General features: G+C 44.7%; 2 protein-coding genes across 89 annotated transcripts in view; one reads left to right on the top strand and one right to left on the bottom strand.

The window, feature by feature from the left end:
- The window catches only part of LOC112207914 (putative STAG3-like protein 4), a 54,145-nt gene extending 39,092 nt beyond the window's left edge, over positions 1-15,053 (bottom strand). For 19 of the 39 annotated variants that reach the window (XM_063814389.1, XM_063814390.1, XM_063814395.1 and 16 more), the window contains exons 1-5: positions 14,787-14,917; positions 13,451-13,705; positions 11,579-11,675; positions 8,515-8,719; positions 7,935-8,086 (exon numbers count right to left, since the gene is read on the bottom strand). In XM_063814389.1, coding sequence (XP_063670459.1) covers positions 7,935-8,086; positions 8,515-8,719; positions 11,579-11,665 — 444 coding nt within the window. In that variant the 5' untranslated portion in view covers positions 11,666-11,675; positions 13,451-13,705; positions 14,787-14,917. Of the gene's footprint in view, positions 1-4,932; positions 8,087-8,514; positions 8,720-11,578; positions 11,676-13,450; positions 13,706-14,786 lie in introns of those variants that run through there. The other 20 variants (XM_063814410.1, XM_063814413.1, XM_063814416.1 and 17 more) reach the window with 17 other exon arrangements.
- An 80-nt stretch (positions 15,054-15,133) lies between these two features.
- The window catches only part of LOC107966502 (protein CASP), a 73,321-nt gene continuing 61,846 nt past the window's right edge, over positions 15,134-26,608 (top strand). For 2 of the 50 annotated variants that reach the window (XM_063814332.1, XM_054655673.2), the window contains exons 1-5: positions 15,151-15,289; positions 18,254-18,393; positions 20,372-20,458; positions 21,530-21,888; positions 24,945-25,031. Coding sequence is in view for 17 of the 50 variants with exons in the window: in XM_054655673.2 (XP_054511648.2) it covers positions 25,006-25,031 (26 nt within the window). In the remaining 33 variants the exon portion in view is untranslated. Of the gene's footprint in view, positions 15,290-15,691; positions 17,134-18,253; positions 18,394-20,371; positions 20,459-20,625; positions 20,739-21,529; positions 21,889-23,033; positions 23,159-24,944; positions 25,032-25,289; positions 25,445-26,608 lie in introns of all 50 variants that reach the window. The other 48 variants (XM_063814322.1, XM_054655670.2, XM_054655668.2 and 45 more) reach the window with 48 other exon arrangements.

The raw sequence follows: 26,608 nt of genomic DNA, 5'->3' as shown, positions 1-26,608 counted from the left end.
GCCTCCAGACCTTTTTGAATTCCAGAATTGAAAAGCAACTTTAGATCTATAATATGGTTTTTAGAAGATTGCTGAGGGCCTTGATAAGAAACAACAGTGGGGAGAGGAGAGCTTGAACTAACACTGGAAGAAGACAAAGAAATCCTAGGCTGGGCACAGTGGCTCAGGCCTGTAAACCCTGCAATTTGGGAGGCCGAGGCAGGCAGATCACTTGAGGTCAAGAGTTTGAGACCAGCCTGGCCAACATGGTGAAACTCCATCTCTCCTAAAAATACAAAATTATCCAGGTACAGTGGCACGTGTCTGTAGTCAGGAGGCTGAGGCAGGAGAATTGCTTGAAATGAAGAGGCGGAGGTTGCAGTGAGCCAAGATCATGCCACTGCACTCCAGCCTGGGTGACAGAATGGTATTTTGGTATTTTAGATACCAAAAAAAAACATTAAAAATTAAAAAGAAAAACATAAAAATCTGCCCAGAGGCCAGGTGTGGTGGGTACACCGGTAATCCCAGCATTTGGGGAGGCCAAGGCAGGAGAATCACTTGAGCCCAGGAGTTGGAGACCAGTCTAGGCAACATTGCAAAACCTCATCTCTACAAAAAATACAAAAGTTAGCCAGGCATGGTGGCAGGCACCTGTAGTCCCAGCTACTCAGGAGGCTGAAGTGGGAGGGTGCTTTGAGCCCAGGAAGCAGAGGTTGCAGTGAGCCGAGATCTCGCCACTGCACTCCAACCTGGGCAAGAGAGCCAGACTTCATCTCAAAAATAAATGAATACATACTAAAATAAATAAAATGTATTTTTAAAATGCCTAGAACATTCTGTTCTTCTTTTTTTTTTTTTTTTTTTTTTGAGATGGAGTCTTGCTCCGTCGCCCAGGCTGGAGTGCAGTGGTGCAATCTCAGCTCACTGCAAGCTCTGCCTCCCAGGTTCAAGCGATACTCCTGCCTCAGCCTCCTGAGTAGCTGGGATTACAGGCGCCTGCCACCATGCCCAGCTGATTTTTGTATTTTTAGTGGAGCTAGGGTTTCACCATGTTGATCAGGCTGGTCTCAAACTCCTGACCTCGTGATCCACCCGCCTCGGACTTCCAAAGTGCTGGGATTACAGGCGTTGCGCCACCGCACCTGGCCGGGTTTTTTTTTCTCATTTCTGTCGTGTTTGTTTTGTTTTGTTTTTTTCGAGATAGAGTCTCACTCTACTGCCCAGGCTGGAGTCAGTGGTTCAATCTCAGCTCACTGCAACCTCCAACTCCCGGGTTCAAGCAATTCTCCTGCCTCAGCCTCCCGAGTAGCTGAGATTACAGTCACTCACTACCATGCCCTGCTAATTTTTGTATTTTTAGTACAGACAGGGTTTCACGATGTTGACCAGGCTGGTCTCAAATTTCTGACCTCAGGCGATCCACCTGCCTCTGCCTCCCGAAGTGCTGTAATTACAGGCATGAGCCACTGTGCCTGGTCTGTTTTTGTTTGTTTGTTTGTCTTTTGAGACAGAGTCTAGTTGCCCAGGCTGGAGTGCAATGGCGTGATCTCGGCTCACTGCAACCTATGCTTCCCCGGTTCAAGAGATTCTTCTACCTCAGCCCCCTAAGTAGCTGGGATTACTGGTGCATGCCACAACACCCAGCTAATTTTTTTTTTGTATTTTTAGTAGAGATGGAGTTTTCACCATGTTGGCCAGGCTGGTCTCAAGCTCCTGACCTCAAGTGATCTGCCTGTCTTGGCCTCCCAAAGTCCTTGGATTACAGGCATGAGCCATCATGCCTGGCCAGCAGGCAAGACATCGGGCTTATTAAGGGGACTTACAGGGTAGTCCAGACATGGCAGGTGGAACAGGAGAATCACACCTGCTTACAAAAAGCATGCAGTTGGGCCGGGCGCGGTGGCTCATGCCTGTAATCCCAGCACTTTGGGAGGCCAAGGTGGGCGGATCACAAGGTCAGATTGAGACCATCCTGGCTAACATGGTGAAACCCCGTCGTCCCTACTAAAAATACAAAAAATTAGCCAGGCGTGGTGGGAGGTGCCTGTAGTCCCAGCTACTCGGGAGGCTGAGGCAGGAGAATGGCGTGAACCCAGGCGGCAGAGCTTGCAGTGAGCCGAGATTGCGCCACTGCACTCCAGCCTGGGCGACAGAGCAAGACTCTGTCTCAAAAAAAAAAAAAAAGCATGCAGTTTATAGAGCATTTCCACTTAGCACCCTCCCCCTAGCACCCTCCCTCTGGCAACCTTCACTGAACCCCAAACAAAGGCCACCATCCCCTAGATGGTCCAGGGGTTCAGATGTTCCTCACAGATAAGAAATGAATCTCCGGGTTGGCCACTCCTGGATTCCTTAGCTTAGAATTTTCAACACATACTCTTCTTAAGACCATGGGGTCATTTTCAAGGTATGCTGATGTTACTGTTGTCAGGTGTGTTTGCCATGCATCATAGCTAACCATTAGGAAGTTCTATAAGTGAGGCAAGGCCTTAAGAACATACTCTGAGCTAGAAGTGTCAAGTTGGAGGCCCTCGACATTAGAAGCCAGAGACTGGGTACACCCCACATAGTGAGAGAAGGTGAGGGCTGTGGGGATGTGTCAGCTATCTCCATTGCTACCCAGCAAACCATTCCAAGTCTTAGTGGAGAAAAATAACTTTTTTTTTTTTTTTTTGTCAGAGACAGGTTCTCACTCTGTCACCCAGGCTGGAGTGCAATGGTGCAAACACGGCTCACTGCAGCCTCAACCTCCTGGGCTCAAGTGATCCCCCCCACCTCAGCCTCCCAAGTAGCTGCAACTACAGGCATGCATCACCATGCCCCGGTAATTTTTGTATTTTTTTGTAGAGAAGGGGTTTTGCCATGTTGCCCAGTCTGGTCTTGAAGTCCTGACCTCAAGGTCTCCACCTGCCTTGGCCTCCCAAAATGCTGGGATTACAGGCATGGGCCATCACACCCAGCCTGATGTTACTACTATAACTGTTTTGGGATACCATGAACCATGCCCATATAAGATGGCAAACTTAACAAATGTTGTCTGTGTTCTGACTACCCTACCAACAAGAGTTTCCCTGTCTCTGTCTCTCTCCTCAGGCCTCCCTATTCATTCCTTGAGACATAAAAATATTGTAATTAGGTCAATTAATAACCCTCTTAAGTATCCAAATGAAAGGAAGAGTCACATGTTTCTCATTTTAAATCAAAAGCTAGAAATGATTAAGCTTAGAGGCCAGACGTGGTGGCTCATACCTATAATCTCAGCACTTTAGGTGGCCGAGGTGGCAAATCACTTGAGGTCAGTTTGAGACCAGCCTGGCCAACATGGCGAAACCCTGTCTCTACTAAAAACAGAAAATTAGCCGGGCGCGGTGGCAGGCACCTATAATCCCAGCTACTCAGGAGGCTGAGGCAGGAGAATTGCTTCAACCTGGGAGGCGGAGGTTGCAGTGAGCCGAGATCACGCCATTGCACTCTAGCCTGGGCAACAAAGTGAGACACTGTCTCAAAAAGACAAAAAAAAAAAAAAAGAAATGATTAAGCTTAGTTGAAAGCCAAGACAGGCCAATCAATAGCTAGGCCTCTTGTGCCAAACAGCCAAGTTGTGAATGCAAAAGAAAAATTCTTGAAAGAAATTAAAAACGCTACTCCAGTGAACACACAAAGGGTAAGAAAGTTAAACAGTCTTATTGCTGATATAGAGACAGTTTTAGTAGTCGGAACAGAAGATCAAACCAGCCACAACATTCCCTTTGGCCAAAGCCCAATCCAGATGAATATCCTAGCTGTCTTCCATTCTATGAAGGCTGAGCAAAGTAAGGAAGCCACAGAAGAAAAGTTTGAAGCTAGAAGTTAGTTCATGAGGTTTAAGGAAAGAAGCCCTCTCCATAACATAAAAGTACAAGGTGAAGCAGCAAATACTGATAGAGAAGCAACAAGTTATCAAGAAAATCTAGCTAAGATCATTGATGAAGGTGGCTACACTAAACAATGGATTTTCAGTGTGGACTAAACTGCCTTATATTGGAAAATGCCATCTAGGACTTTCACAGCTATTGAGGAGAAGTCAATGCCTGGCTTCAAAGCATCAAAGGACAGCCTGACTCCTTGTTAGGGGCTAATGCAGTTGGTGACTTTACGTTGAAGCCAATACTCATTTACCATTTTAAAAATCCTAAGGCTCTTAAGAATTATGCTAAATCTACTCTGCCTATGCTCTATAAATGAAACAACAAAGCCTAATGATATCACATCTGTTCACAGCATGGTTTCCTGAATATTTTAAGCACATGGGTGAGACCTACTGCTCAGAAAACAAGATTTCTTTCAAAATATTACTGCTCAGTGACAAGGCACCTGGTCACCCACGAGCTCTGGTGAGGATGTACAAGGAGATCCATGTTGCTTTTTTCATGCCCACTAACACAACATCCATTTTGCAGCCCATGGAACAAGGAGTAATTTCAACTTTCAAGTCTTATTATTTCAGAAATACATTTCATAAGGCTATAGCTGCCACAGTGATTTCTCTGATGATTTGGGCAAAGTCCATCTAAAACCTCCTGGGGTTAGGCATGGTGGCTCATGCCTACAATCCCAACTTTTTGGGAGGCTGAGGTGGGAGGACTGATTAAGCCCAGGAGTTCAAGACTAGCCTGGGCAGCATAGTGAGACCCTGCCTCTACAGAAACAAAGCAAAAACTAGCCAGGTGTGGTATGCAATCTGTAGTCCCAGATACCTGGGAGGATAAGGCAGGAATATCACTCAAGCACAGGAGGTTGAGGCTGCGGTGAGCCATGACTGCACCAGTGCATTCCGGTCTAGGAAAGAGAGCGAGACCCTGTCTTCAAAACAAAATACAAAAACCAGAAAAAGCCAACCCCCCATCTGGGAAGGATTCTCCATTTCATTTCATTTCATTTCATTTCATTTCATTTCATTTCATCATTTCATTTCATCATTCCATTTCATTTCATTTCTTCCTTTCTTCTTTTCTTTTCTCTTCTTTTCTTTTTGAGATGGAGTCTTGCTCTGTAGCGCAGGCTAGAGTGTAGTGGTGTGATCTTGGCTCACTGCAACCTCTGCCTCCTGGGTTCAAGCAATTCTCCTGCTTCAGCCTCCCAAGTAGCTGGGATTACAAGCATGCACCACCACACCTGGCTAATTTTTGTATTTTTAGTAGAGATGGGTTTTTGCCATGTTGGTCAAGCTGGTCTCAAACTCCTGACCTCACGTGATCCACCTACCTCAGCCTCCCAAAGTGCTGGGATTACAGGTTTGAGCCACTGTGCCTGGCTGGGATTCACCATTTTAAATGCCATAAAGAACATTTGTGGTTCATGGGAGGAGGTCGAAATATCAACATTAACAAGACTTAAGTTGATTCTAACCCTCACGGATGACTTTGAGAGGTTTAAGACTTCAGTAGAGAAAGTAACTACAGATGCAGTGGAAACGGCAAGAGAACTAGAAGTAGAAACTGAAGATGTGGCTGAATTGCTGCAACTTCATGACCTTGAACAAATAAGGAATTGCTTCTTATGGATGAGCAAGGAAAGTGGTTTCCTCAAATGGAATCTATTCCTGGTGAAGAGGTTGTGAATATTGTTGAAATGACAACAAATGATTCAGACTATGACCTAAACTTAGCTGATAAAGCAGCACCAGGGCTTGAGAGAACTGCCTCTTGTTTTGAAAGAATTTCTATTATGGGTAAAATGTCATCAAACAGCATTTCATGTTACAGAGAAATCTTTTGTAAAAGGAAGAGTCAACAGATGCAGCAAACTTCACTGTTGTCTTATTTTAAGAAATTGCTACAGCCACCATAACCTTCAGCAACCACTACCCTGATTAGTCAGCAGCCATCAACATGGAAGCAAGACCCTCTATCAACAAAAAGCTGTAACTCGCTAAAGGTTCAGATTGCCATTAGCATTTTTTAGCAATAAAATATTTTTAAATTAAGGTACATACATGTTTTTTAGACAATAGTCTTGCACACTTAAGAGACTACAGTGTAAACATTACTTTCATATGCACTGAGAAATAAAAATTTTGATTTTTTGACTGTGTGACTCACTGTACTTCAATATTCACTTTATTGTGGTGATCTGGAATTGAACCTGCAAGATCTTCCAGGTATGATGCCCGTACATGTTTCTAACAATTTGGAAAACAAATTTTTAGTAAGTGCAGTTTGTTTAATAGTAGTGGAACCAGCAAAAAGAAGAAGAAAGGAATTAGATCAGTGGTTCTCAACTGAGGCTAATTCTGTTCCCCAGGGGAGATTAAGCAGTGTCTAAAGATTTTTTTGGCTGCCAGAACTTGGTGGGGAGCAGGGTACTACTGGTATCTATCTAGTAGATAAAGGCCAGAGATGCTGCTAAACATCCCACCACGGCAGGACAGCCCCGCAATGTCCATAGTGCCATTGTTGAAAAATCCTGGATCACATGAACAATAGACACCAAAGAACCAGAATTATAAGGAGAAAGGGAACATTCTTTAAGACAACAGACCCCACCTCTTCAATTATGTAAGAACAACATATCATTTTTGACAAGACATACTTAAGTCTTTACGGCTGAAGTACCCGTATGTCCATATTTTACAGTAACATAGCAAAAACAGGTGAAGCAAATATGTAAAATATTTGGGAAAGGGAGACTGAGAAAAGGCTACTGGATTTAGGAATTAGGAAGTCATTGGTTTGGAAAGAACAGTTTCAAAGAAAAATGGAAAATAAGCTAGGTAGCAAAAAGGATTCAGTTAGTTGGACATTAAGGAAGTAAGGAAATACTACCCTAAAAGGAAGGATGGAAAAAAAGAGTAATTCACAGAGGAGCAGAGTCAAATAAAGATTCAAGAGCCTATATACATTTATAAGTGGAGAGAAGAAAATAGTGGGGAGGAAGAAATTAAGGATAAAATGGGGGAATTATAATGATAATTGACTAAGCAAGAGCCCAGAGAAGCCAAAAAAAAAAAAGAAAGAATAAGAAAAATAAAAGAAAGATTCACACTGTGTACATAATTTAAAATCCAGGATAGATTAATACACATAAGCTTTTAAGATCAAACTGACAATTAAAAATAACAAAAGAGAATGACAGAAGTAGAAAGTTTCCTTCTCTAATGATTTAGAATGGAAGAGACCTTTTGTGAGGGCTAGAGAAATAGCCAAATGATACGGTCAGACATGGTGAGTCCTGCCAACCTCATAGGAGGGGTCTCAGACACTAACAGAAAGTAAGGAGAAAAACAGTAGTGTTACTCTTATGACAGACCCAGCTGATTAAAGATTTCATCAGTGTCAAAGATTTTGCTATGGCTTATGCCCTCCGGTGGTCATCTTTAAGTTTAAAAGGAAACAAAACTACTATGTGCCAAGTGAGGCAATTTACTCATCATCTCATTTATTCTTCACAAAAAGGTGAGATTATCCCTTTCTTTAAAGAAAAGAAAACTGAAGAGAGGTTACATAAGGCTATGGAGCTAGTGACTAAATGGAACAGAATTTAAAGCCAGGAGTTCACTGGAAGGCCTGTGCTCTTTCCATTCCTTGAAAATTTGGCCTCCCTTGTCAATGGTTGGCTTTTAGTACTCCTGCGGTCACTTGCACACTGCACACTTGACGAGTAGGTCAAAACTTAATTCCTTGCATGACAGGCAGGTACAGCACTTAAACTCTTCTGACAATAAGTGCTGACAAAGAAAAACTGAGCAAAAGTGGAATTCGAGAGAACTCTAAATTACACATTATTTGTTGAGCCCACAACCCAGAAAAAAGGTGAGCATGCAATGACCCCTTACAGGATGGGTCTATGAAACTATTGCCAGACTCTGTTATTCATGATCTTGAAAGACTGCCCAGGGCCTGATAAGGGGGTCTGTGGCAGAATTGGGTGCAAGTTGGGAAAAAGGGAAGGAAGAAGCAGGGAACACTCCTCACCTCTTTGTGTTTCTCCAACAGGCTCTCCAGCCGCTCAGGTGCCCTCTGCCCTGGCCCCTTGTTTCTTTCAGCCTCATACTGACGCTGATTGCTATCTTGGTGCAGACTCAGTTGGAGGGCAACTCTTACCAGGGAGGTCATCAGTTTCATAGCTTTGAGTAAGGAAAAAGAGATAAAGAAATCATTATTGAGGTCAGAGGAGAGAGGATGAGTAGAAGGAAAAAATAGAAGGAAAGAAGGGCAATAAAAATGAGAAGCCAGAGGTGGGTGACCCTAAAATCCTAAGACTGCCTGTCCTGGAGTGGACTGTTTCCCTCTAACCCTTGTGGTCTTCTTTTAACCATCAGCATACCCCTAGTGGTGAGCTCTGACAAAAATACTAAGCCTGGAAATTGTTGCTGTGATCTACCCCTTCTCAAAACTCCACCAGTGAGAAACTGGATTGAAGTTTAGGATAAAAGAGGCATGGCCTTGAAGTGAAGAGCCAAGACGCAGGTAGAAAAGAAGACCCTGAATCAGAGAACAGAGGAAAGTCCTATAAATCCCCAGGAGAATGTCCAGAATGAAAATGAATGCTCACCAGCCAGGGTGCTAGTGTGACAGAAGGCGCGGACTTGTGAGTCTGAGAGGCCAGTGAGCAGGGAGATGAGGTTGTCCACAGGGAAGTCATCATGGAGGAGGCTGTACTGGCACCGACAGACCAATGTCCCCACAAACTCACAGAAGCTGCCCTGGAACTTCTTCCAGGATAGACCTGGAGCTGTCAGAGGATAGTCCCCCGAGTCCTACAAAAGGATGTATGAAAAGGATGGGAAAGTTATGACCAGGTCCATGAAGTCATAGGGGCTTGGATGTCAAAACCCAACAGTCTAGTAAAAATATCTCTGTTATGCTTCATTTCCTGGCTGTCTCCCCAGTTTGAGAGGCATATTCAGATCTCTTTTACCCCCAAGAGACTGAACTCCACCTTCTAAAAGCTACCCTATTTCACAGAATCAAAAAGAAGGGGATAATAGGCATTGTGTTTTGAAATAAGAGGGGTAAGAGGATCCTGGTCATCTTCTTCCACCTCATTAAACGCTCTGTTAGGTGCTGGATGATCTCTGAGTTGGACATCTTCTTGAACATCTCAGGGCTCACAGTGCCTAAAGAATGAAGGATATGAGGTGCTTACAAGGAAAATAACAGGATGCTGTGATCATTTACAGATATACCTGAATATGAGCAAGGAAACACTGTGCAAAGAGCTTAGGTGGGGAATCAGAAGACCCCCTGGTCAACGGTCTGCCAACATCCAACTGTGTATCTGCTATAAGGCAATCTCTCTAAAAACCCAAAGGAAGGGAGCCATAGGTTATGGTGTAGACACGGCCAAATCCAAAAACCACACCTCACACAACCAGGCTGAAAATTACACAGAAGTGGCATCAAGAAACCCCAATCACAAAGATACAACTCTCTTAAGGGGATGGACCCCAAGTTCCTGAGGAATATGTACTTTGCCAAGAAGCACAACAAGAAGGGCCTAAAGAAGATGCAGGCTGGCCGGGCGCAGTCGGTCAAGCCTGTAATCCCAGCACTTTGGGAGGCCGAGGCAGGCGAATCACAAGGTCAGGAATTCTAGACCAGCCTGGCCAACATGATGAAACCCAGTTCTCTACTAAAAATGGAAAAAATGAGCTGGGCGTAGTGGCGGGTGCCTGTAATCCCAGCTACTTGGGAGGCTGAGGCAGGAGAATTGCTTCAACCCGGGAGGCAGAGGTTGCAGTGAGCTGAGATCGCACTACTGCACTCCAGCCTGGGCAACAAGTGAGACTCTGTCTCAAAACAAAAAAAGCAAAACAAAACAAAAAAAGAAGATGCAGGGCAACAATGCCAGGGTCATGGGTGTACATGCCAAGGCTATCGAGCCCCTCGTAAAGCCCAAGGACGTTAAGCCCACTTGCCTACACTGCCCACCCCAAGCTTGAGAAGCATGCTTGTGCCCACAATGCCAAAGGGCTCAGACTGTACCAGCCAAAGGCCAAGGATCAAATGAAGGCCCAGGCTGCAGCTCCAGCTTCAGTTCCAGCTCAGGCTCCCAAAAGTGCCCAGGCCTGTACAAAGGCTTCAGAGTAGAGATCTCTGTTTGCCAACGTGAGGACAGAAGGACTGGTGTCCTCCTGCACTATTTGTACAAATAAACCTGAGGCAGGATTTGTTTAAAAAAAAAAAAGGAATCAAGCAGTGAAAAACTGTGCCCAAAAATAAACAACAACAAAACAACAACAACAACAACAAAACAGTCCAGGCGCGATGGCTAACGCCTGTAATCCCAACACTTTGGGAGGCCAAGGCAGGTGAATCACCTGAGGTCAGGAGTACAAGACCAGCCTGGCGAAACCCCATCTCTACTAAAAATACAAAAATTAGCCACGTAGGCCGGGCACAGTGGCTCAAACCTGTAATCCCAGCACTTTGGGAGGGTGAGATGGGTGGATCACGAGGTCAGGAGTTCAAGACCAGCCTGGCCAATATGGTGAAACCCTGTCTCTACTAAAAATACAAAACTTAGCTAGGCATGGTGGTGCGCACCTGTAGTCCCAGCTACTCAGGAGGCTGAGGCAGAAGAATCACTTGAACCTGGGATGCGGAGGTTGCGGTGAGCCGAGATTGTGCCACTGGACTCCAGCCTGGGCGACAGAGCCAGACTCCGTCTCAAAGAAAAAAAAAAAAATTAGCCACATATGGTGGCACATGCTTGTAATCCCAGCCACTTGGGAGGCTGAGGCATGAGAATCACTTAAACCCAGGATGTAGAGGTTGCAGTGAGCCCAGATCGTGCCACTGCACTCCAGCCTGGACAATCGAGTGAGATTCTGTCTCAAAAACAAAAACAAAAACAAAACAAAACAAAACAAAACAAAAGAGAGTAATAAAACTAAGCCAGACGCTGATTTCTTATATAATACAACCTGACTGAGACCATCTGTCCCAATAAATTAAGCCATGGCAGTAAGAGTTCTGGGGGTACCACAGCTACAGAGGAGAAATATGGGCAAAGTAGCTGGGAAATAAACAGTAAGAAAATAACAGATTATTGCATCTAGAAAGACTAAAGGGTGTCCTCAAATTTGTGCCATAACATAAGCATGATTACTTCTTTTTCCCCAAAGTTTCTTGTCTCTAAACCAACATGGTTCCCTACTGGATCACTTCCCATATTTATCAACAAAAAATTTAGTTAAAGAAGTGAAACTTTTCTCTCCTTTTTTTTTTTTGAAGACAGTCTGGCTCTGTCGCCCAGGTTGGAGTGCAGTGGCGCTATCCAGGCTCACTATAACCTCCACCTCCTGGGTTCAAGCAATTCTACAGGCATGAGCCACATACCCAGATAATTTTTTGTATTTTAGTAGGGGTTTCACCATGTTGCCCAGGCTGGTCTTCAACTCCTGACCTCAAGTGATCCACCCGCCTCAGCTTCCCAAAGTGCTGGGATTACAGGTGTGAGTCACAGTGCCCGGCCTAAATAAGTAAAATTTTTCTAATGCTTTACTATCTTCCTTTATTTAGGAAATATCTAATCCTACTTATCTAAATGGAGAAAGAATTCATAACATAGGAACAAAAGGCTGGGAATTAGAAAGGGGGAGCAGTTTCCTCACCTTTACATCCACAAGATCAGACGAAAAAGTTAACAAGCTCCAGAAATCCTGCATCCTGGTCTTGCTTGTAGCTATCCAGCCACTCATCTACCAAAGACTAGTAAAAAAAAAATACAGATGACTTCTACTTCTGGCAATATAACAGAACAGAAATCCTATATGATCTTCCCAGTTGAACCATCTAAACTTCTGTAAAACATTTAAAACATCTTTCACAATGTACTGGTGAACTAGAATGAAAGGTAAAATTTCATATAGTCCAAAAATGAGGTGTAGTAGCAACCCTGGGAGGTAAGCAAACTGACTTTTGCCCTAAAGGTTTCATTAATCCCTGGGGACCCTGACTTTGTATCCAGATGGCTGCATGGAGTGCAGAGCACAGGAGGTAGAGTCTAAGCTTCTTCCAAGACGAGTAGTCCAAGAGGAGGCACCTAAATAAAGCTGGGTCCTGCAAAGAGTCACATCCTCAAGGAAGTGAGATTGAACACTAAACCTATAGGGCAGATGGCGACAGCAAGAAAACTAGCTTGTTATGACCTGAGGGTGCAGTGGAGGGAAAAAAAATAACTCCTCCTTGAGAATTCATAACCATAGTGAGCCCTCAGATCTGGATTTGCAGTCAAGATTCATACCACATACATAATCAGAATAATCTTTTTTATCTTTTCCTTTTTTTTTTTTTTTTTTTTTTGAGACAGTCTCACTCTGTAGCCCAAGCTAGAGAGCAATGGCGAGATCTCAGCTCACTACAACCTCCACCTCCCAGGTTCAAGCATTCTCCTGCTTCAGCCTCCCGAGTAGCTGGGATTACAGGTATGTGCCACCATGCCTGGCTAATGGCTAATTTTTGTATTTTTAGTAGACACAGGGTTTCACCATATTGGCCAGGCTGGTCTCGAACTCCTGACCTCAAGTGAGGCCCACCTTAGCCTCCCAAAGTGCTTGGATTATAGGCATGAGCCACCACACCCAGCCCAGAATAATCATTCAGATAATTAAAAGTGATTCAGGCTGGGAGCAGTAACCCAAGTAAAGTGAAACTCATGTTGCCCAGGCTGGTCTACCAAAAACAGAATAATTAGTCAGGCATGGTGGCACATGCCTATAGTCCCAGCTATGCGAGAGGCTGAGGTGGGAGGGTCACCACCTCGCCACTGAGGGAGGTCAAATCAGCAGGGAGCCGTGATAGCACCACTGCACTCCAGCCTAGAAAGAATGAGAACCTGTCTCAAAAAAAAAAAAAAGAAAAGAAAAGAAAAGTGATTCTGGAGTGTCCCCAGGCAACTGTCAAAGCAACAGCAGGTTCCTCTCTTAAAAACCCACCTTTGGGGCCAGGCGCGGTGGCTCACACCTGTAATCCCAGCACTTTGGGAGGCCGAGGCAGGCAGATCATGAGGTCAGGAGATCGAGACCATCCTGGCTAACATGGTGAAACCCCGTCTCTACTAAAAATACAAAAATTTAGCCAACATGGTTGCAGGTGCCTGTAGTCCCAGCTATTCGGGAGGCTGAGGCAGGAGAATGGCCTGAACCTGGGAGGCGGAGCTTGCAGTGAGCAGAGATCACGCCACTGCACTCCAGCCTAGGTGACAGAGCGAGACTCCGTCTCAAAAAAAAAAAAAAACAACCCACCTTTGACCTAGGCCCCAAAGAATTCCAGCACATAAGAACTCCAGGTAAAATGAGTGGCTCACAATAAACCTAGTAAAACATATAAAGAAACAAGGCACTGACAAAATTATTTCACAAACACTTTAGATAATCATCTATCATAGATTATAAAATGACTATGTTTAATAAAATTTTAAAAATAAAAGAGGGAGAGAATGGGCTCAAAAAAAGAAATAAAAGGCCAGGCATGGTGGCTCGTACCTGTAATCCCAGCACTTTGGAAGGCCGAGGAGGGTGGATCATGAGGTCAAGAGATCAAGACCATCCTGGCCAAAATGGTGAAACCCCGTCTCTGCTAAAAATACAAAAATTAGTTGGGTGTGGTGGCGTGCACCTGTAATCCAAGCTACTCAGGAGGCTGAGATGGGAGAACTGCTTGAACCCGGGAGGCAGAGGTTGCAGTGAGCCGAGATCACACCACTGCACTCCAGCCTGGGTGACACAGTGAAACTCTGTCTGAAAAAAACAAACAAAAAAAAAACAAATAAAAACCCAGACTATATTGTTTAGGGATACTTAGTTGACAAAATAATAGACACAAATAGGACATAATTACCATAAAAATCAGGACCTTGGGGGGATTGGGGGGAAGGTTTAAGTGGAAAGAATGGAGCGGTGACAATGTGTGTCAACCTGGGAGGTGGTGACCCTGCAGTTCGCTTTGTAATTCCTCAAAATGAGCATTTATGTGCTATTCACTTTTCACAGGGCAGAATCTCTAAACTAACATGTTTAAGCAGCCATATGAAAAAAAAAATTATTCTCAAAATGTCTCAAAAAAACAAAAATATGTTATATATATACGTATAAAAGAAATATATACACATACGTATATATCTATATATATACGTGTGTATATATGTATATATACATACACGTGTACATATATATATATATATATATTTTTTTTTTTTTTTTTCCTCGTCGGGCGCGGTGGTTCACGCCTGGTATCTCAGCGCTTTGGGAGACCGAGGCGGGAGGATTGCTTGAGCCCTGAGAGTCTGAGACCAGCGTGAGCAACACAGTGAGACCCTTGTCTCTATTTTTTTTTTTGAGTCGGAGTCTAGCTCTGTCGCCCAGGCTCGAGTGCAATGGCTCGATCTCAGCTCACTGCAAACTCCGCCTCCAGGGTTCAAACGATTCTCCTGCCTCAGCCTCCCGAGTGGCTGGGATTACAGGCGCCCGCCACACGCCCGGCTGATTTTTGTATTTTTAGTAGAGACAAGGCTTCAACATGTTGATCAGGTTGGTCTCGAACTCCTGACCTCAGGTAACCTGCCTGCTTGGGCCTCCCAAAGTGCTGGGATTACAGGCGTGAGCCACGGCGCCCGGCCTGAATAAATCTTTTAAAACATAAAGGTTTGGGTGAGTCCCTGGCCGGCCGGCACAAATGCCGGGGTGGGACCGCGAACCGGGTGGGACCGCAAACCGGGTGGGACACACTCGTTCCGGCCCGGGGGGACTCGGGCCAGCAGCCCGCCGCTGCGCGTGCGCACTTGGCGCGCGGTGGGGGGGAAGGAGGGGCCCGCGCTCCTACCCGTAGGTGGCCAACGCCGGGCGCTGGGCCGCCGCTCCTGCCTTGCACGTTAGAGAGCCGGTACATGCAGGTGGGAAGCTCCACATGGAGAGGCGCGCCGCGCCCGTGATAAGGCTTTACCTGGTACATCGGCATGGCGGAACCAAAGCAAGAGAGGGTGGCGCGTGCCAAACACCATAGCTCAAAAACCGTCGGAGGCTACGACTGGGGGCGGACATCTCCCTTGTGACCCTGCTGCGGTCCTTCGGAAAAAACGCAGTCCGGTGTGCTCTGATTGGCCCATGCTCTTTGACGTCACGGACTCGACCTTTGACGGAGCTAATAGGCGAAAAGGAGAGACGGGAAGTATTTTTTCCGCCCCGCCCAGAAAGGGTGGAGCACAACGTCAAAAGCAGCCAATGGGAGCCCAGGAGGCGGGGCGCCTGTGGGAGTCGTGGAGGGAACTTTCCCAGGCCCCGAGGCGGATCGGGTGTTGAGTCCATGGAGCGAGCTGAGAGCTAGAGGTGAGCTGGGCTCGCGGTCTCCCTTCTCGCGCGTCCTCCTTGAGAACCACGGCATTCCAACCTCCCTGGAAATGGGGGGAACATGGCCGAGGGGCGTGGCGAGGCGTGGAGGCCCCGGAGCGGCGTCCTCAGCGCCCCAGCCATCCAGTGCTCCTTGGTTGCGCCTTGAGGCCGAGGCAGGCTCCTTCGGGGTCCTTGGCTGCGGGCAAAGGATTCGGCCCTGTAAGGAGCTGGGTTCGGCCTGTCCCAGACAGGCCCTGCCCACATCCCATCACAGGGCCGTGAACTTGAAGCCCTAGCGTGAAATCCCCATAGACTGAATGCATTTCCTTTCTACCTGTTCTCTCTCCCCTTTTATTTTTATTTTTATATAATTTAATTTTTAATTTTTTATTTTTGTAGAGACGGCGATTTCGCTAATGTTGCTGAGGCTGATCTCGAACTCCTGAGCTCAAGCAATCCGCCCGCCTCGGCCCCCCAAGGTGCTGGAATTACAGGCCTGATGCACGCTGCCTGGCCTTTTTAAAAAATTGAGGTTATTTTGGGGAAGGTAGAGCGTCCAGACACATCCTAATTTGCATAGCTGCGCAGTTTTACAAAATGCAATGCATTTCTACCTGTTAGGATATGTGATTTCTGGCTGGTAAGCTACACCGAATCTTGGCTAGCACAGTTGCATTCCATGTCAGATATGTAAACACAAATTCGCTCTCTGCATTTAAATATATTAGATAGATTTAAGTAACTACATTTAAATGTATTCACATTTAAATACATTTTCGGTCTGTATCTAAATGCGCTCCCTCCTGAAAATAAATATCTGAAGTGGGCCGGGCGCGGTGGCTCACACCTATAATCCCAGCACTCTGGGAGGCCAAGGCGGGTGGATCATGAGGTCAGGAGTTCATGCCTAGCCTGGCCAACATGGTGAAATCCAGTTTCTACTAAAAATACAAAAATTAACTGGGCATGGTGGCGGGCGCCTGTAATCCCAGCTACTTGGGAGGCTGAGGCAGGAGAATCGCTGGGACCCAGGAGGCGGAGGTTGCAGTGAGCTGAGATCGAGCCACTGCAGTCCGGCCTGGGTGACACAGCAAGACTCCGCCTCAAAAAAAAAAAAAAAAATCAGAAGTGGACTGTAGCCTATAGTGTGTTGCCTAATAAATTTATTTTTAGAGATACTTCTTTCAATTTTCTGTGAGGTCATCTGCAGTTTCACATGGTAGACAGACTTAGGTGAGATTCTTAGCAAGGTGGAATGAAGAGTAAAGAGGTTTGTTTATTTCACAAGGGTTGATTGAAGGCCTACGATGTGTTAAATGCTGTAGGAAATACCCAATGATTTGTCTTTCATGAAGGTTTCCTGCCTTCTCTTAAGAAGTTATCAATTAAACGGTTTACTGGAAATTGCTAAGTTAATGAACACACGGGATACATTCTTTGGATGAGTAGACATTGGTTGGGCAGAGGAGGAAGAGGAGAGCGGTTTAGAGAGAGACCTGCTTATACACTGTAGTGTCTAAAAGAGCTTGTGATGTTCAGGAAACAATTGTTCACTGCGCTACAATATAGGGGACGGCCGGTTGCAGTGGCTCACACCTGTAATCCTAGCGCTTTGGGAGGCCAAGGAGGGCAGATCACCTGAGGTCAGGAGTTCAAGACAAGCCTGCCCAACATGGTGAAACCCCATCTCTACTAAAAACACAAAAATTAGCTGGGTGTGATGGTGGGTGCCTGTAATCCCAGCTACTTGGGAGGCTGAGACAGGAGAATCACTTGAACCTGGGAGGCGGAGGCTTCAGTGAGCTGAGATCATGCCATTGCACTCTAGCCTGGGCGACAGGGTGAGCACTCTCAAATAATAATAATAATAATAATAAATAATAATGGTGATGATGTAGGGGACTTGATGAAAGGAAAGAATTAGAGAGATTCTGAAAAGAAGGTAGTTTTGGGCCCAGTGATGACTAGATTTTAAATTTCATGTAGTAGGAAGTGGGGCACTAGTAAATTTTTAAGCAGAAAAATTATTTGACCAGATCTGTGATTTCAAAAATAGCTCTGGTGATAGAGTGGAGGATGGCTTGGAGCAGGGAATAAGGGCAGATAAAACTGTTATAAAACTCTTAAAGTTAGTACAGCAAGAACTTTGAGGGTCTTTGCTAAGACAGCAGCTGGCAGCTTCAGTTTGGAGTAGGGTATCAAAGGCAACTGTGTATAAGGAATAGTTATGTAACTGGTACCCAATTTCTGAGATGATTTTCACTTAAACATTGTGTATTTTCCAGCATACTGTTGGTATTTCTAATTATGTGGGAAATTATGTTGCTTTCACTTTTTTTTTTTTTTTTTTTTTTTTTTTGCTCCTTACCCAGGCTGGAGTGCAATGCTGCAATCTCAGCTCACTGCAACCTCTGCCTTCTGGGTTTAAGTGATTCTCCTGCCTCAGCCTCCCGAGTAGCTGGGTTTATAGGCGCCCACCGTGATGCCTGCCTAATTTTTTGTATTTTTAGTAGAGACAGGGTTTCACCATGTTGGCCAGGATGGTCTCCAACTCCTGACCTCAAGTGATCCGCCTGCCTCTGCCTCCCAAAGTGCTGGGATTACAGGCATGAGCCACCCCACCAGGCCATGCTTTCAGTTTTCAAGAAAGACACCATTGTTGCCAAAGATTTTGGTAATTTGAGAGATAGAATGTATGTTTTCTCCATGTGGATCCTAGTATAATTAGATAGTAAGGATCTGTTGAATTTGAAGTATCTATCCAGAAGTATTTTGGGTACATGTTTAAGGATTGTAAAACAGTGTTTCTATTTCTGGATATAATAAATGTATTTGTTAATATAATAAATGAATAGATTAGACCCATAAACTATTTACAGTGTTGAGTCATTTCCCACAGTTAAAATCAGGATGAAAATATATAGCCGAATACTTGCTTTGTTTCTTGTAACATTTCTTTAGTACAGAACCTGCTAAGGCCATCAAACCTATCGATCGGAAGTCAGTCCATCAGATTTGCTCTGGGCCGGTGGTACTGAGTCTAAGCACTGTGGTGAAGGAGTTAGTAGAAAACAGTTTGGATGCTGGTGCCACCAATATTGGTAAGTTTGGGAGAGTTTTAAGCCACAAGAAATGATCAGTGTATGTTGTTGTTGTCAAGAAACATTTGTTATTGAAATAAGACTATCAAGTGTTGATGTAGTAATAAATTATTATTTTTAAGTTAAAGTTAGCACCTATTATGTGCCTAGTACTTAGCTAGGTAGTAATAATAATAACAGCTTTTATTGTGTTCTTATGGAGTGCCAGGCAGGTGTTATGCTAAGAATTGCACAGAAATATCTCATTTAATTTGCAGAATAGTTGGCCGTGGTGTTTCACGCCTGTAATCCTAGCCCTTTGAGAGGCCAAGGTGGGGGGATTGCTTGAAGCCAGAGTTCAAGACCAACCTGGCCAATTGGTGAGACCTCGTCTCTATTAAAAAAATAAAGTAGGCCAGGTGTGGTGGCTCACACCTGTAATCCCAGCACTTTGGGAGACCAAAGTGGGTGGATACCTGAGGTCAGCAGTTTGAGACCAGCCTGTCCAAAATGGTGAAACTCTGTCTCTACTAAAAATATAAAAATTAGCCGGACCTGGTGGCAGAAGCCTGTAATCCCAGCTACTTGGGAGGCTGAGGCATGAGAATTGCTTGAACCCGGGAGGCAGAGGTTGCAGTGAGCCGAGACCGTGCCACTGCACACCAGCCTGGGACAGAGCAAGACTCCATCTCAATAAAATAAAATAAAATAGGCGTGGAGTAGTGGCTCACATCTATAATCCCAGCACTTTGGGAGGCAGAGCAGGGCTGATCATTTGAGGTCAGGAGTTCAAGACCAGCCTAACCAACATGGTAAAACCCTGTCTCTACTAAAAATACAAAAATTAGCCAGATGTGATGGTGCATGGCTGTAATCTCAGCTCCTCGGGAGGCTGAGGGAGGAGAATTGCTTGAACCTCGGAGGTGGAGGTTGCAGTGAGCCAAGATCAGATCATGCCACTCCATTCCAGCCTGGGTGACAAGAGCAAAACTCCATCTCAAAAAAAAAACAAGAAAAAAAGAGAAAATAACAAAATAAAATAAACCTAAAAAATTATTAATCAGCTGAGTAACTTTATGAGATAGAACTTATTATCTTCATTTTACAGATGAGGAAATTAAGGAACAGGAAATTTCCTTTTTTTGAGATTATAAAGCTAATAAAATAGGATCCAAGAAGTCTGATTCCAGAACCAGTTGTCTTTTTTTTTGTTTTTTTTGAGATGGAGTTTTGTTCTTGTTGCCCAGGCTATAGTGCAATGGCACGATCTCGGCTCACCGCAACGTCTGCCTCCCGGGTTCAAGCAATTCTGCCACAGGCTTACGAGCAGCTGGGATTACAGGCATGCACCACCACACCTGGCTAATTTTGTATTTTTAGTAGAGACAGGGTTTCTCCACGTTGGTCAGGCTAGTCTGGAACTCCTGACCTCAGGTGATCTGCTCACTTTGGCCTCCCAAAGTGCTGGGATTACACGCATGAACAACCGCGCCTGCCCCCCCTTTCTCCTTACTGGGTATGTTAAAATTATTTCTTTCAAAAGAAAAGGCTGGTCAAAGTGCAACGGTGTTAACCACTAATTGATCACAACCAGTTACAGATTTTTTTGTTCCTTCTCCACTCCAACTGCTTCATTTGACTAGCCTATGGACAAAAAAAAAAAAAAAGAGGAAAGAAAAAGCTAAACTATTTAATCTGGGCTAGTAAATGGCCAGAAAGGGCTTTATAAAAATGAAATATACAAAATGATACTCATACATTTAACTAAAGGTATAGTTATGACTCTTCAATTTGCATATGTTATAAATAATATCAATATAAAAGCTTATAGCATGGGTCCATTTTTTTTTTTTTTTTCTTTTTGAGACGGAGTCTCACTGTCTCCCAGGCTGGAGTGCAGTGGCGCGATCTCGGCTCACTGCAAGCTCCGCCCCCCGGGTTCATGCCATTCTAGCATGGGTCCATTTTTAATAAATACATAAATATTTAAACTTTCTAGATCTAAAGCTTAAGGACTATGGAGTGGATCTCATTGAAGTTTCAGACAATGGATGTGGAGTAGAAGAAGAAAACTTTGAAGGCTTAAGTAAGTTGACTTTTTCTAATCCTATTATAAAATAATTGGGCCACATGTCTCAGAATTTTGAGTAACACTGTCTTGGGAAACGCAAAAACAGTTTTTTCAGCCAGTTACTAGATATCATGTATATCCGTTGTTTTAGCACTTGAGGTATCTTAGTCCTTACTTTACAGTCTCTTTCAGCTCTGAAACATCACACATGTAAGATTCAAGAGTTTGCCGACCTAACTGAGGTTGAAACTTTTGGCTTTCAGGGGGAAGCTCTGAGCTCACTGTGTGCACTGAGGTGATACGATGTTTTTATTCATTCACTTGACCCCTTAGAAAAACCTCTCAGAAAGTTAATTGGAATCGTTATTATTTACAATTTTCTATCTCGGTATCTCAGCTTCTAGCTTCTGAATTCTGTTTTGTCTCACTGCCGATCTAAGTCCTAGTACTTAATTATATTTAAATATATATATACATATAGATGTGTGTGTATATATATACACATATATATGTGTGTGTGTGTGTATATATATATATATATTTTTTTTTTTTTTTTTTTTTTTTAGACAGAGTCTCACTCTGTCACCCAGGCTGGAGTGCAGTGGCACAGTCTCAGCTCACTGCAATCTCTGCCTCCCAGGTTCAAGTGATTCTCATGCCTCAGCCTCCTGAAGAGCTGGGACTATAGCGTGCATCACCACTCCTGGCTAATTTTTGTATTTTTAGTAGAGATGGGGTTTTGCCGTGTTGCCCAGGCTGGTCTGGAACTCCAGGCCTCAAGTGATCTGCGCTCCTCGGCCTCCCAAAGTGCTGGAATTACAGGCATGAGCCACCGCACCCTGCCCTACATATACATTTTAATTATAATATCTTTTGGATTCTTTAAAAATTTAAAAACATTTTTTTAATTCTTTAAAAAATTCTTTAAAACAATTTTATTTGAAGAGTAATAACAAAACAAATCTCTATTTGTGAATAAATAAACCTTGAGATCATTTATGGTTTTGCAATTCAATGTGAAAAATGAAATCAAAGCTTTTATCAAAACAAAGCATGTTTAGTGCTTTCTGTCTCGCTGTCTTTTAGATGCCAAACCTTAGATTTTATGATGACTCCTCAACCGTTTAGATCTTGGTTATCTCAGAGGGATCATCAGCTTTTTAAGAAAGTTTTGAGAGAAAAGCAAGTGAAGAAAAGCGTAGTCAATGCTCAACATCACGGGTCTCTCACTGAACACACCACGCCTGGTATTCTCTCACAGCGATGTCACCATTTCTACCTGCCACGCATCGGCGAAGGTTGGGACTTGACTGGTGTTTGATCACGATGGGAAAATCATCCAGAAAACCCCCTACCCCCACCCCAGAGGGACCACAGTCAGCGTGAAGCAGTTATTTTCTACACTATCTGTGCGCCATAAGGAATTTCAAAGGAATATTAAGAAGGTACAGTAAATTAATCCTGGTTTTCAAGAGTATTGGTTAATGCACATGAGCAAAAGATTTACTAAAGATGTTTATTCTTCAGTTGATTCTCTTGCCATAATCTATTGAGAAATGCTTTATTTGCATTTCTCGTTAAAGACTTAACATTAAAGACTTAACTTTAGGGTGATTTACTTTTTTCTTTTCATCACATAGTGTTTATTAGGACTGGGCAACATAGTGAGACTCTGTTTCTATGAAAAATTAAAAAAAAAAATTGACTGGGCATGGTGGCATCCACCTGTAGTTCCAGCTACTTGGGAAGCTGAAGTGGGAGATTCACTTGAGCCCAGGAACTTGAGGCTGCAGTGAGCTATGATTACGCCACTGTATTTCAGACTGGGAGACAGAGTAAGACCCTGTCTGGAAAAATATATATACATATATATTTTTTATTTTTATTTTTAATTTTTATCTTTTTTTGAGATGGAGTCTCACTTTGGCGCCCTGGCTGGAGTGCAGTGGCACGATCTCGATTCACTGCAACCTCCACCTCCCGAGTTTAAGCAATTCACCTGCCTCAGCCTTCTGAATAGCTGGGATTACAGGCACGCACCACCACACCTGGCTCATTTTTGTATTTTTAGCAGAGACGGGGTTTCATCATGTTGTCCAGGCTGGTCTCGAATTCCTGACCTCAGGTGATCCACCCACCTCGGCCTCTCAAAGTGCTGGGATTATAGGCGTGAGCCACCATGCCTGCCTTATGTACTTATATTTTAATGAGACTATTTCTCTCAGTTTTCTGATGAATGAGTTACTGGAACCCTTATGAATCTGAATGCAAAAGAAACAGCTAAATGTTATGTAATTGTTGTGTTTAAAAACCAGATTATAAAACTATCTGTATTATATGATTACGGTTTTATAAAAACAAAACAACGGCCGAAATGTGTATAGTATAAAGGCTGGAAGAGTCAGCACTTTCATGTTCTCAGCGGTTATCCTTGGATGTGAGATCTCATGCACTTTTTGCTCTCTTCTTTGTGCCTTTCCATTTTGGATGTGTATTTTTTACAATCTAAAAAGTTACTTAAACATATGCAGCTAAAAACTTTTTTTACTCGTAAAGCATTTGGTGCTAATTTTAACTGTTCTTTTTTTAGACAGAGTCTTCTCACTCTGTCGCCCGGGCTGGAGTGCAGTGGTGTGATCTTGGCTCACTGCAACCTCTACCTCCTGGGTTCAAGTGATTCTCCTGCCTCAGTCTCCCAAGTAGCTGGGATTATAGGTATGTGTCACCATGACCAGCTAATTTTTGTATTTTTAGTAGAGATAGGGTTTCACCATGTTGGCCAGGCTGGTCTTGCACCCCTGACCTCAAGTGATCTGCCTGCCTCAGCCTCCCAAAGTGCTAGGATTACAGGCATGAGCCACCACGTGTGGCCTTTTTTTAAAAGCTTTTTTGTAAGTCAGCTAGCAAGAACACAGGAAGAAATACTCAAATCTCCCTTACCCAGCTGGGGGCTATGTCAGGTTTTATAAGCATAGGGTAATGAGTTGTGATTTGATTGGATCTTGCAATAAAGTAATGCTGGGAGGTGTGATCTGACTGGATCCTGCCATGGGGTGACAGCAAAACTCAATCTGATTGGATCCTGGCTCCTGCCATGGAGTGTCCAGTTCTTAAATCAGTCTCAGCTCTTCAGGCCGAGCTTTTAGTTTCCACTCCGTGGTTGCATGCTTGGTTACCCTGGGCATGCACAGGGTACATGCCCTTCAACCTGTGGGTCCATGGCAATTGAAAAACAACTGACAACCTCATTACATAAAAGTTGAACTGAGCCGGGTGCAGTGACTCACGCCTGTAATCCCAGCACTTTGGGAGGCCAAGGCAGGTGGAGGTCAGGACTTCAAGACCAGCCTGGCCAAAATGGTAAAACCCCATCTCTACTAAAAATATAAATATTAGCCAGGTGTGGTGGTGCACCCTTATAATCCCAGCTATCTGGAGGCTGAGGCAGCAGAATAACTTGAACCTAGGAGGTGGAGGTTGCAGTGAGCTGAGTTCATACCATTGCACTCCAGCCTGGGTGACAAGAGTGAAACTCCATCAAAAAAAAAAAAGTTGAACCAGATTTGGTCTGATGCAGTTACAGATCTACAAACCTCACCGCCACCCTCCTGCCAACACCTTCCACTCCTCATTCTTGAGGGATTAGGGATGGAGGTCACGCTTCTGCTTCGACTTCATGCTGAGCAGGGCACTGAGTCCCCTAAAGTGAAAGGAATGAAACTCTTGGGCTTCTGAGTTCAAACGAGTTCTGGGGTCACCCGGAGTAGCTTGAAAGGCTGGTATTGTTGTAATACAAGCTGAAGGTGGAAGTGTTGGAGCCTGGAGGACAAACAGCTCACCATCCATTTAAATAAATAGGACCAAAAAGTAACAGAACAGTGGCCACGAGGGGCCCCAACAAAGGAAGAAACCAGGTGAGGTGCGGTATAGTGGACTCGACTGCCTTCTAAATCTCAGTTGTTGGCCGGGTGCAGTGGCTCACACCTGTAATTCCAGCAAAAGAAAAGCCGAGGCAGGGTGATCATGAGGTCAGGTGTTCAAGACCAGCCTGGCAAACATGGTGAAGCCCTGTCTCTACTAAAAATACAAAAATTAGCTAGGCATGGTGTCATGTGCTGTAGTCCCAGCTACTCGGGAGGCTGAGGCAGGAGAATCACTTGAACCCGGGAGGCGGAGGTTGCAGTGAGCCGAGATTGTGCCACTGCACTCCAGCCTAGGTAACAGAGCAGGACTCCATCTCAGTCAATCAATCAATCAATCAATCTCAGCGGTTGAACTACCCTTGACATGGTTCAGCTCTGTATCCACACCCAAATCTCATGTCAAATTGTAATTCCCAGTGTTGTGGGAGGGACCTGGTGGGAGGTGATTGGCTCATGGGGGCCGACTTCCCCCTTGCTGTTCTCGTGATATTGAGTGAGCGCTTGTAGGATCTGGTTGTTTAAAAGCGTGCAGCCCTCCCACTTCACTCTCTCTGTCTCTCCTGCTCCAACATGGCCAGACGTGCCTGCTTCCCCTTCGCCTTCTGCCATGATTGTCAGTTTCCTGAGGCCTCCCCAGCCATGCTTCCTGTACAGCCCGCAGAACTGTGAGTCAATTAAACCTCTTTTCTTCATAAATTACCCAGTTTCTCATAGTTTTTATAGCAGTGTGAAAACAGATTAATGGCCCTTCTGGTTGAAGGAATGCAGCCATTCTGCTTGTTTGACTATGTCCTTTCTATTCATCTGTATTTCCTGGGAGGTGTTTATCCAAGTGCAATAGGAGGTATTGGTGACCGCACAGTCCCCTCAGTGTTCTGCTAGTAAATAGTTGAAGGTTGATCATTGATCTCCTGCGTTTTCAGTCTGGCATGGAAAAGCCCCCGTGCAACTGGTAAAGATATCAATAAGCACCAGGAGGTATCTAAATCCACCAGGAGCCATAGGCATCATGTCGACGTCCATTTACCAGTCTTCCCTGGCAAGATTCTTCTGAATTGTGCTGCCTTGACCAAAAGAGGTATGGGAGGGGCTGGGCACAGTGGTTTGTGCCTGTAATCCCAACATTTTGGGAAACCAATTCAGGTGGATCATTAGAGGTCAGGGGTTCAAGACCATCCTGGCCAACATGGTGACATCCCATCTCTACTAAAAATACAATAAGTTAGCTGGGTTTGGTGTTGGGTGCCTGTAATCCCAGCTACTCGAGAGGCTGAGGCAGGATAATCGCTTGAACCTGGGAGGAGGAGGTGGCAGTGAGCTGAGATCGTGCCATTGCACTCCAGCGTGGGCAACAAGAGTGAAACGTCGTCTCAAAAAATAAAACAAAAGTCCGGGCGTGATGGCTCACACCTGTAATCCCAGCACTTTGGGAGGCCAAGACGGGTGGATCACGAGGTCAGGAGTTCAAGACCAGCCTGGCCTAGATGGTGAAACCCTGTCTCTACTAAAAATACAAATATTAGCTGGGCATGGTGGCATGCACCTGTAATCTCAGCTACTCAGAAGTCTGATGCAGGAGAATTGCTAAAACCCAGGAGGGAGAGGTTACATTGAGCTGAGATTGCACCACTGCACTCTAGCCTGGGCGACAGAGCAAGACTCCGTCTCAAAAGAAAGAGAAAGGAAATTCCCCAGGGAAGTACCTCGGCTTATTTCATAAACAGGTACTGAAGGAAGCAGAGGCATGTGGAGGACTTCCCCACCTCATGCAGCTATTTGGGCCATGGCATCTGAAATTTATTATTTCAGAGTCACCCCTTTGATGACCTTACCAGTGAACTGCAGTCATCTGTTTAGGCCTCTCCATGGCCCACGTCAATGCCGGTATTTCTGTCTGTTGCACATTTGATTTCCTTGTTGTTGGCATTTAGAAGGCCCCCCGTTTCCCAGATCACACCACGGGCATGGACCACAGCGATTGCATCTTGTGAGTCTGTAGAAATGGTCAAGGCCTTGTCCTCTCTTAGGTCCAGAGGTCAGGTTAATGCAGATTTTCCCGGCCATCTGTGCTGAAGTCCCTGTGGGGAGGCTCCTGGCTGGTTTCCTGTAGGTAGACAGCTACACATCCTGCCCTTCATTGGCTTCTTTTCATGAAGCTCCTGCCATCTACAAAACATGTCTCCCTTCTTGAATCACATCTCTGTTATTGAAACTCTAGAAGTCGACCGGGCATGGTGGCTAT

The sequence above is a fragment of the Pan troglodytes genome, chromosome 6, assembly GCF_028858775.2.
Source record: "Pan troglodytes isolate AG18354 chromosome 6, NHGRI_mPanTro3-v2.0_pri, whole genome shotgun sequence".
In the NCBI taxonomy this organism is placed as follows: Eukaryota; Metazoa; Chordata; class Mammalia; order Primates; family Hominidae; genus Pan; species Pan troglodytes.
Note: the sequence above shows the minus strand (reverse complement) of the source record. Positions and strands in the feature narration are given on the sequence as shown.